The sequence below is a fragment of the Harpia harpyja genome, chromosome 14 (genome assembly GCF_026419915.1).
Source record: "Harpia harpyja isolate bHarHar1 chromosome 14, bHarHar1 primary haplotype, whole genome shotgun sequence".
In the NCBI taxonomy this organism is placed as follows: Eukaryota; Metazoa; Chordata; class Aves; order Accipitriformes; family Accipitridae; genus Harpia; species Harpia harpyja.
The window spans coordinates 13,133,032-13,144,392 of NC_068953.1; the positions used below are offsets into that span (position 1 = coordinate 13,133,032).

The window sequence follows — 11,361 nt, forward strand, 5'->3', positions numbered from 1 at the left end:
TGCTGGTAGATAGTCCCTCGGGTCTCACCAGGAGGCTGCTCCAAGGCCGTGTGCTGTACACAGCCTCTTTTCACCCCGTGGGACAACACTCACATTTCTAACTGTTTCCTTTCCTTTCCCACAGCTGACAAAGAGGCTGATGAATACTACATGAGGAGGAGACACCTGCCCGACCTGGCAGCCCGGGGCACGCTCCCTATCAACGTCATCAAAATGTCTCAACAGACCAACCACAGAGAGAGGCCTCGCCGTCCCATCAGGGCCATGTCCCAGGACAGAGTGCTGTCTCCTGAGAGGATCATGCCTGAGGAGTTTAGCATGTCCTATGAACGGATCCTCTCAGACGAGCAGCTTCTGTCCGCAGAGCGCCTCCACTCCCAAGACCCCCTGCTCTCCCCGGAGCGGTCGGGGTACCCCGAGCAGTCTATGTCACGGGCATTGTCACACACAGACGTCTTTGTATCAACACCTGTCTTGGATCGCTACAGGATGACAAAAATGCACTCCCATCCTAGTGCCTCAAATAACTTGTACAATACCTTAGGTATGAACCCAACCTCCGCCAAGCGCCAAGCATTCGCCTCCCGACGACACAACACAGTAGAACAACTGCATTATATTCCAGGACACCACCATCACTACCGCACAGCAAGCAAAACAGAGGTGACTGTTTGATATGACCTCGTGCATTGTAGATACTCATTAAGGACTGGGGTGGCCACAGCACCCCATACTGCAGTGGCCTTATAGGCCAAGATAACCTCTAATAACTCAGTGTCTGAAAAGACTTCTCTGACAGTCCCATCCACATTGTTGTTTTTAAAGCCACCCCTTCATCAGTGACATAAGAACTCAAGCACGCAAACAGACGATAGTGAGGGATAATAGAGGAAATTTCCTGACATGCATCAGTTTCTGTCAAAGAAAGCCATAGTAGTAGATGGCTCCTTCCAAGGGCTCACCTGCATTATCTCATTGTTTTTATGAATTTAGGACTTTTCAGTTGCTACAAGTAGGAACAGTCTCATGCAGCCCAAGACAGGGAGGAGGAAATGCAGCACCCCATCCGGGTGGAAAGGGGCACTGTTCTCAGTCCTCATGCCAGCCCTCATGTTTGGCCTTTCTGTAGCAAGTAGATAAGCTTCTGGCTGCTGGGGATCGCCTCCAGACCGTTCGATATCAGCCAGCATCCATACATCTGTTCTTCCTCACCCTTGGAGCATATTCAAGGGCAGACTTCCCTAGGGGACTGGCAGATCTAGGGACAGGAATAGCCTGGCTGAGAAATAAAGTTTTAGTTTATATTAAATATACTCATAAGATAAAAATATACTAGTGCCTACAAATCGCCTGCTCTCTCAGTGTAGGAAGTAGTGGGGTTGATGTGTTCAATAAGCACAAATATGCTGAAATGCTTGTTAGACCCTTTTCTCCACTCATTCTAGTATCTTGGTGTCTCCAACATGTAAATAGGAAGGAGGAATAGGGTTTCTCTTCCTCCAGCTTCTTGCCACTGCTGAACCTAAAGCACCAGAATTTGTTCAGCTTCACACTGCTGACCCGTGCTGGGGGAATTCCTGACTCCACTGAGACCCCTGCAAGGCAAGGCTATCACATGTTTAACTGAGCCTGGATTTCTCCCCAGAAGTTTATTTTCCTGATAGCATTTTCCACTGGCCCAGTTCCCCTGTTTCTGAACATATTTTCTTCTCTCAGTTACAACCTAGAACTCCATATGTAGCAAATCTTTTTCTAGCCCTTAGCAGAAGCACAAAGCTGAGGGTGTCTGTCTACCAAAAAGCAGGTCAGTAATTTTCTTTGATTTTTTTCTCCATGTAATGGCCCCCCCAAGAAAACCTTCCAAATTCCAATTCCACTAAGTACCAATCCTAACCATGAAGACAGTTACATTTCATGCATATAAATTATATATCCAGCATAATTATAATAAATGGGCATGTTGTATATCTGATATACTACTAATTAGATAATGTATATTTGTAAAATCTTTAAAATGTAGACTTGTGGGTCCAGAATTTGTGAGGGTTTTATCTTTGGCTTTCTAGCCAGATTGGGCTTTGCTTTGTTTTTTGTTGGTTTTGTTTTGGTTTGGGTTTTTTTCCCTTGTATTTGTGTTCCTATCAAATTCTGTAGAACTAACTCACACTAGAACAGACTTCTGTGGCCAGGAAAGGGTCTCAGAGGTTTTGAAGGCCAGCCACACCCAGTGCTGTAACTGTTAATGCTGGACGCTCTCCAGCACTCCCTGTCCATTGTGTGCACTCAAAGCCCCACCACATGCACACACCCATGCTGCCAATCCAAATGGCAGGCATGCTCCCTCCTCTGGGTGAAATGACGACTGACTTCAGGCTGTAAACACATTCTCATAGAGTACTTATCTCTTCATGTCCTACATTCCCAGACTGAGTCTTTTCCTACATGGCTCTTCACTAAACTTCATTTAAATTAGCTCTGCCCTTCTCCTTCCCCTCAAATACCTCCCACCTCCTGGCCTTAATGATGTTCCAAGCTCAACACGTCAGTCCTGTAGCATACAATGATTGTAGGCTGTTGTGAGCTTGAGTCTTGTCTAGAGACTTATGATGCAGTACTAGGTTCTTCTGGTGCTGGGTAGGCAGGAGGAGCATGCTGTCTTCCCTCAGTGGGATTTAGAGGTAGGTCTCTGTGGGATGGCCATGTGGCCTTTCTCTTTCCCAGACTGTCCTGGGGCTGCTGGTCCTAGTTCATGAGCTTTCTTCTGCCCCATCTGATGGAGGCTGTGTTCAGAAAGGACTCCACCTGTGAGAAGTACTGGGGCTTTGTTTGACGGAAACTGAGCTGGGAAGGAATAGATAAGAGTCTCCATGGTTCAGATGGTCATTACCATGCAGCCTTGGGCAAAATCATTCTGGATAACAACCAGAATTGCCTATGGATCAGAGTGGCAGTTCATGGCATGGGAGAAACGAGAGAGAAAAGGCTCACACCTCATCTCCTGACCCCTTCCCTTGATGGACACTTCTCTCCCCTGACTACCTCCAAGCTCCTCAGCTCAGTCACTGGATATTTCTTCACAGAAGGCAATCCCTGTGAAAATATCACTCTTGCTGACCTTCCCACAGACTGAAGTTTGTGACTCTTAGGAGAAGAGAAACGCACATGGCTGATGGGGAGGCAGTCCCTGCTGAGGTTCTGGGGCTCTTCCATTCTCTCTTGGCCCAAGCAAAGCCAGGATCTTCCTCTCTTCAAGCAGGGAGATGTGAACACTGTGGGAGAGGAGAGTCCACCCTAGAGTCTCCAGGAGTTGAGGTGGCAGAGCCAGAGGAGCAGAGGTGACCATGTGAGGCCACGGGTAGGTGAACACTCCTCTCTTTCCATTTCCACAGCTGTATGTCTTAAGCTCTAGTCTTCATCTAAATGTTCCATTTGTGAACTAAGAAGCTGCTGGACCAGATGCAGATATGGAAATTTTTCACTCAAGTGGCCCATGCAGATGCTGTGCTGTGCTCCAGGCCATTTGACCTCAGAGCCTTCTCTTATTCAGACTGACAAATAGCACAGGTCATCTGCTAACTTGTCCTACCTGGGCAATAATACTCCAAAGAAATCTCAGCCCCATTTCTTCGTCTTTTCCACCCACTCAACTGTTTTAAGCAGATGTGTCCCACAAGAGCCATCAAAAAGCTTTTCTAGGCCAAATCTCTTCAGGGACTCTGCCACCAACACAGCAAATTTTCAGCAAATTTATCTGGGGAGGCACCATGCCCTGGATGACCACAATTTGTTCCTGGGCACCATGGTTTGCTTTGCATGCTGGAATGGGTTGGTAGCTAGAGCAGTGGCATTTCAGCACACACAGATGTTCTTACATCATTTTTTTCCTTATTCCTTGTTCTGAGAATTTGTCACTGAAAAGACACTTAGTCCAGGACTGTGTGTCATGACCCACAGCCTGGTCCCCAGCACTTCGGTTCCCCATGGTCAACATGTGATGATAATAGTAACACTTTCCTATTCCACAGAGGCATTATGAGAGTTCATACCACAATGCCTATGAAGTGCTTTGAGACCCTCTCACAACAGACACTGTAGAACAGCAAGGCATTTTTATTAATATTGTTTGTCACCATTGTCCTGCCACATCATGTCTGATATGTTGCAATCCAGTGTCTGTCCAGAATGAGAGTGCTGGGGTGAGGGGAAGCAGTTTCCCAGATTTCCCATTGCTCTCCTTCTGGTCAGGGTTCCTAGCAGGCAGCAGCTCTAAGGGATGCTGTTACCTGTACTTTGACCTTTCTGCTTTCTTCTCCTCATGTCTGAGTCACCACAACATTCTGCACTCAGGAGAAAAGCAGGAAGCAGTCACATTCCTCCGTACAGTAAAATATAATCTGCCTTGATTAATTTAATATACTCTGAAGAATTGATCTGTCTTTTTCTCCAACCCACAGGCGGAAACACACATCTGTGGAGCATCCAGTTCCCAGAGTGCATGTGCAGGGACTGGGGGAGGGTGATGCAGAAAAGTTTATATTATTTCCTACAAACTGATAATTATTTGCATTCCCCAAGCAGCAACACAATAGTGAGCTGCACTGGATTTTATACAACTCTCTCATTAGTACAGATACATGTATGTATATGTATATACATACAAACACATATATATACATACATACTGTAAAATGCAATCATTAAGCTCTGACTGACCCTGTGCCAATCTAAGCTTCCAAACTATACTGAATCACTCTTTGAAATGTGGAAAACTATTTTTAATGAACCACACAGATCACCACATGGAACGGAAATTTTGTCATGTCTTCTAATGCCAGTGACTTGTGTTTTAAGGAAAAATGAAATATTTTTCAATGTTTTAATGTTCCTTTTATAAATGATGATCTGTTACTTGGGGATGGGGGTGGGTGGGTGGGAAGAAACAGGGACAGTTACCTGGGAGTAAGCCCTCCTTTCCTGGCCTAGATTTTATTTCTGTCTACTGTTCTGCTAGCCTGGCTGGCTGCAAAGCTGGGCCCATGTACCTGGGCTTCCTGTATGCATATTTCTGTTCTTGTGTCTATCATCAGAAGCATTCCCACCAGGAACCTGCAAGAGCCTGGCATCAAGCTTTGGTAAGAGATGGGTGGCTCCTGGTAGCTGGGAAGATGTCTTCATCTTCTTCCACCACAACAAACAAAATTATCATGAAACAGTGTCACTTTAATTGTATTTGAAGTACGTGTTCTAATTTGTGATCAATTCGCCATCTGCAGTTCATGTGATGGAGAAATAGCTTGTCTTAGTTTTGTTTCAGATTTAGTGTTTAATCTGGAAGGAGGGACTCCGCTGAAATATATTTAACATATACAGATTTCATGTTCAAGTATATTTCAGATGAGTAAAAAGTTAGTAGGGGAAATATGTGAGAAAGGGGCTTAAATATTTTCATAAAAATTGTTGTTAGCAATAAGCCTGTGTTGGGGCTGCTTCTTAGCGAACAGCTGCTTCTGTGTTGTATGTCTGTAAGTGTATGGTGGAAGGTATCGTTCCCAGCCTCTCTTAGCTGGTTCATGGCTGTCAAGGAGGTGCCCTCACCGAGCCCAAAACGCAGCTGGGAAAACCAACCTATGCTTCACCCGCTGGCAGCCCGGGGACAAAGGGGAGAGTTGGATGATCCCATTTGAGCACGTTAGTGTAAATCTGAAAGAGATCTCTGCTCTCAGCAGTGAGTGAAGCAGCGTCCCGTGTCTCCACCATGACCGCACGATGTCCGGGAGGTCTCCATCTCCACCACCTCCACTGCAGGGAGATGTGTATCGTGCCACCCTGACCCTCTGCCCATGTGCTTTGTAACGGCTTCTGATCTTCTGTCTGCAAACCTGTTAGACATTTTTGTAGCAAGAATTTCTTGGCTCTGAGAAAGACACTTCTTACTGTAATATTTTTAGTTTGGGGGACAATATTTCCTAAGAGGGGTTAAGTGGATATTTTTGTGCTTTAGCCCAGTTTATGGATTCCATGTTTATTATACAGTAGTACTGAAGAGGAAGTACATTTGTATCTGTAACTTTGCACAGACTCTTGGTTAACCATTAAACGAGCTTCAAGATGAGCAGTATTTGACTGTTTTTCTCTGTATTATTCTTGTTGTTATACTTACCTGTAAAAGCACATTCTGTATGTACTGTAAACAAAAATATTATCAGTTTAGTAAAATTTAGAGTCTTAAGGATTTTTCCACTTTTGTCAGTAACAAATATTTATGGATCAAAAAATAAAGGCAATTTCAACATATAAATTGTTTCTTTTTTGATATCTATTGGGGGAAAAAAAAAAAAGCCGTTTTCTTGGCAGCCTTGCCAATCTTTGTAACCAGCATTTGAAAGGTAGATATCTATATTCTGTCTGTAGTTAAATAGCATCTATTAAAATGAATGCTATAAGGTCTGGAAGAGTCATTATTTTTGCGTATTTATCTACTGCATTTCATCATCATGCCAGAAAATAGCAGGGGGAGAAGCAAGACATTACTATTTGCTGTAAAATTTTGTCATGCAAGCCTGTAAGATTTTATTTTAATGTTGCCCTTCTTTAATTTTGCACTCATAAACCATGATTCATTCTTCATCTAGAAAGCCTTGTATTGCAAAGTCAGAACTTGTGAAATGTCCCATAGCGCTGGAGGCTTCAACAGGGGCTTTGCTTTTGCTGTTGGCAATACTGCACACACAGGAGTTTCCCTGCCATTCTTCTGAGATGTGAGAAGCGCCAAGGAGGCCAGAGCATGTTCCTCACTAAACAGCCCCCACTACTACCACGGAAGGTGAAACTGCATTTTCATTTCTACCAGCTCTGAGTCTGGGCTTTGTTACTACTACATCTAGCTGGGAAACATGGCAGGGTTTTTGTCTTGCTTTTTGTGGAGGAAATGTCAAATTTTATATCTCCATTTTCATATTAATTTGCCTTCAGCATTATGCACATTTGCTTCCATTAAAAATGTGATAACTGGTAATTGGGAAGGATTGCTGGAAATAAAAATTGTTGAGGCATCAGCACCCTTTCACAGCACAGTGCTGGGAGTGGACGAAGGAGTGCAGGCACTGCGGGTCGTGCTTCCCTCCCAGCGTGGAGCTGCTGGCAGCCCATCCCTGTACTGCAGGGCTTTGGGAGAAGCTCTCCTCATCCATTTGTGCCACGTCTCTGCCCTTCCCCTTCTCTGCCACCTTGCAGGTCTGGCACTGACCTTCAGAGGAGTGCTGCTGAGATAACATCACAGGGCTAATGTCCCAGGGATCCTCCCCCACCCCTGCCTTCCTGTGGTGCAGAGGTTATCACATCACCATCACTCACTCACTGAGCCCCACGCTCTCCTCTTCAGTCTTTCCTCAGGTATAGCCTTCTGTTGTTTGCTGCTCAGCTTAGATTAAACAAGCTTTGAGGAGTAACACCCTACTACCACCGAGAGAAGACAGTCATCTTCCAGGGTAGGTCCAGTGGGAAGACAAGGCCCTTTTATAGCCCTTTGGCCAGGTTAGTGCTTGGGGTCTCCTAGCTCCATAAGAGCAGAGCTTAGAGTCAGCAAGGCATAATCAGCACTTCCTAGGAAACACATGAACACAGCAGAGTTAACTAAAATGTATTTTTAAGGGAGAAGTTTTATTTTTGCCTGGCAGTTCTATTCATAATTATCCAATCCTTTGTAGCACTAATAAGTGGGGAGGGACCAATGGGGAATTAGCTAATTTCTCCACTTCCCATAAAAGGTATTGAAGGGAACAGCAGGATTTATGGTGTTGAGAGCCAATGATGACTGAGATGAAGCTGGAGCCAGTTCTTACCTCAAAGGACAATAAAACCCACTTTCCAATTCCTGTAATAATTGATTTCAGCGTTTTGGTGAAGAGCTTACACTCTGTTAGCCAGCCTTCATTCAAGCCATCTTCACTGGCCCCACTAAGTGATCTCTACAGGATCTCTGGTGGTGGCCCTGAGAGGTGTCTCCAGTGGCCTGGGCAGCCTGGCACCACCCCCGATGAGACCCCTGTGATGCAGGGTATGACTTCACATGTGTGACTGGAGGGACACTTTGGTGAATGTCATGGACGAGAGTGAGCGCCTGGCCCACCCCCACTCAGGCTATCACAGCCGATGCCCTGTTCCTGGGTAACGCAGCAGGGATCTCCCCAGCCTGCATGGCAGAAGGCAACAGTCCCTGACATCTGCTGGCACACACCTACCCAGAGCATGGCACAATTCATTCCCACGCTGTCTGCGGGAAGGTGTGGTGATGAAGGCCCCACTTCACCTCTCTGGGGAACCATGCACAGTGCAGAACTGTTCTGGCAGACCTGCCTGATGGGACATGGGCAGGTTGAGCAGGTCCCCATGACCCAGCAGATATCCTCACTGAGGTCCCAGAGACAACAGAGCACAGAAAGGGCAAGCCCAGCTGTGGGCAGGGGTTCTGTCAAATGAAAGACCTTTATCTGGAAGGACTTGGGGATGGGCATAGCGGTATGGGTGTGAGGTTACCTGAGGAACAATAGGACTGGATTTTGCCAGGCGTTTCTTTTCCTTGATGGAGACAGCTTGGTCACAGGTCACTCCTACAGCAGGGTCCTGGTATCACCTCCTCACACCAGTGTTGGCACAGAGCAGAGCCAGACCTGCTGGGAGGCAAAACATTAAATCAGCAAAGCAGCATTCCCTCCATCTGGAAGGCTAAGATCCTCACAAGTGAAAAAAGACAGGACTGTGTCCACTCCTTGAAAGGCAAAATCCAGAAACACTGCTGGGAGACCCCAAACATGCTGTTGAAGTCTGAAGGAGGACAGAAGTCCAAGTGGAAGGGGTGGCCACTCCACTGGTCACATCTTCCCAGCAGCTCTCCTGCTGTTCCTGGGCTCCAGCACAACATACAGGAATGTTTCCCAAACCTAAGGATTAGCACTGCTCCCAGTTGCTTTGGAAAGATGTTGAAAAATGGTAAAGAATTAAAGGACTGCAGGATAATTAACACCTGTCAGCATCGGTTTAAGAAAAGCAGATTTGTCAAACGAACTTAAATTAATTCTCTAATGTTCTTACACTTTGGGCTGGCAAGGAAGATGTATAGATGCAATACATTTAGCCTTTTCTACAGTACTGGATCATGTGCTGCTTGACAATCTAATTAAGATTTTTATCACTGCACATCCTTGACAAAGCTGATGTTAAAGGGGTGCAGCAGAGGGGAAATCTCAAAGAGTGGGTTTCAGTGGGTTTTACCCTCTGAAGACCTGTTGCAAGTGGCATTTGGCAGAACTTAGCACAAGACCACACACTTTTCAACACTGAGCTCAGCAATCCAGAAATAAAGAAATTGTTGCTGCTAAGTTTCAGGAGACACAGAGGGTTTGGGATGCAAAAAGCAACAAAAGAGGGAAGTTCTAAGTCAAGGGTGGGCTGAGTCCTTTGAACAGAAAGTGCCATAATGCTGCAAATGAAATCAGACATGCAGGAAATGGAGGAAGGCTTCTAGGATGGATATGGGTGCATTAGTGGAGAAGCAGTCCCATTCAAAAGTGAGTTGGGGAAATGCTTTTCAGTGAAGTTTTTACAAAGCTCAGCATTTTAGTTCATAGTGAAAGGCTGAGAGGTGACTTGGTCACTAGGTATAAGCATTTTTAGGGGGTGAAAAGTGTAGGGTATTAAAGAGCTCTTTAATCCAACATCAGAAGAACCAGCTGATGAAAGCTGAAGCCAGATAGACTATCACTGGAACAAACTATCGGAGAGAGACTAGATGGGCAATGTTTCTTGCTGTAATGAATACTGTGTGGCTGCTAATGCTAAGTCTTATTGCCACAGTAATTCTTTCAACAGGTTACCACCTTTCAGCTATTTTCATAGACAAAACCTACAACTCAGTGAGCTCTTCTGTGAGTTGAAGCTCACTTCAAACCTGGAAGCGTTTTCTGCCCATGAAGGAGGGATCTGTTTCCACAAGGTGTTTCCTCCCAGGCAGTAACACACTTAAAGGCATTTAATAATTAATGGAGCTTTGCAAGAGTCTTCAGGAGCATTACCATTCCCTGCAGAGCAGAGAGGACATTAGAAGGAGAGACCTTCGGAAGTGACTCACCCCAGTCACAGAATGAGTCAGGAGCAGACTGGGAATACAATGCAGTCCCCCATCTCCCTCCTTGTCAAAATGCCAGGTAGCAGCTCTTCTTTTCTGCCTCTAGGCTTGGGAAGCACTTTTTGTTTATTTTAATTTGAACTTCGGGCTGCCAGCAAAGCTCAGCCTCTGCCAAAAGAGCAGTGCGCTTCAGCTCTGCAATAACCACACAGGGTGGCTGTGGCAGAGGGAGATCTAGCGGAGGGCAGAGGACAAATCTCACACGTGATTTGCAGCATGTGTCCATTTCAATATCAAACATGGATGGGAAGGGTTTTTTTGCTCATCTTGCTGTCTCTTCATGCTTGACACAAGACTACATCAGGTCAGAAATCAACTCAGCACTGACTTAATAGTCTTTCAGAAGATTTAGTGCCAAACTGCTTCCACAGACCTCCTTAGGAGTTAGGTCTGCTCAGGGATTTTGTAGGGTTATATGTCGGACTGAGATGCCTGCAGTGATCAAAATTCTGCTTGTCTGCAACAAAGCTCAGGAGCTACCTCCAGTCCTTTCAGGCCAGGATTCATCTGTCCCTGCTTCAGCAGCTGAAAGTTAGATGTCTCAGCCAAACTGTGATAGGTGTCTAATACCAGTTGTCCTCTGGGGAGACCCACAGAGGGATTTCTTTTTTTTTGATTGGGGCATCTAATTCTGACATATTTAGAAGCTGAATGACAACTGCACTGTTCAAGCTTCCACCAGCAAAGTCTCCCAGGCACCATACTTTAGCTGGATGCAATTACCCAGGTCCTCCAGATTCCAAAGGTTTCCTAGCAAGGAGTGGTTCTCCTACTTCAGCTGTCAGGTCTGCTCCATCAGGCTGCCCTCAAAACACCAGGCTTTGGGTTACCTAACCTTACCCATGACTTCACCCATTTCTGTGTTAGTGACAGCAGTAGGAGCCTGGGAGAAGAGCTGTTGTGAGAACAGCATAGATTTGTATGGCCACCTTTAGTCACTACCGCACCTGCCACCACAAGCACAGAGGAGCACTTGGCTCAGCCACACCTTTGGGATAGATGCAACACTGTGCTGGGAAGTCAGGAGGGTCCATGCTGCTACAGGATCTGTGCTGCAGGCTGATCTGCCAGGAGCTGACCTATCTAGCACTGTTTCATTTGGATAGTCCTCCAAGGAGAGTGAAATATTACACAGAGGTTTCTATTCCAAGCTGTAGTGAGAAATGGAAGAAGAATAA

The 11,361-nt window shown here is 45.7% G+C and overlaps 1 protein-coding gene across 4 annotated transcripts in view; it reads left to right on the forward strand.

The window, feature by feature from the left end:
- SHISA6 (shisa family member 6) overlaps positions 1-6,458 on the forward strand; it is a 273,517-nt gene extending 267,059 nt beyond the window's left edge. For 3 of the 4 annotated variants that reach the window (XM_052808630.1, XM_052808628.1, XM_052808631.1), the window contains one exon: positions 125-6,458. In XM_052808630.1, coding sequence (XP_052664590.1) covers positions 125-675 — 551 coding nt within the window. In that variant the 3' untranslated portion in view covers positions 676-6,458. The remainder of the gene's footprint in view (positions 1-124) is intronic. The other variant, XR_008238333.1, reaches the window with a different exon arrangement.
- The last annotated feature ends 4,903 nt before the right edge of the window (positions 6,459-11,361 follow it).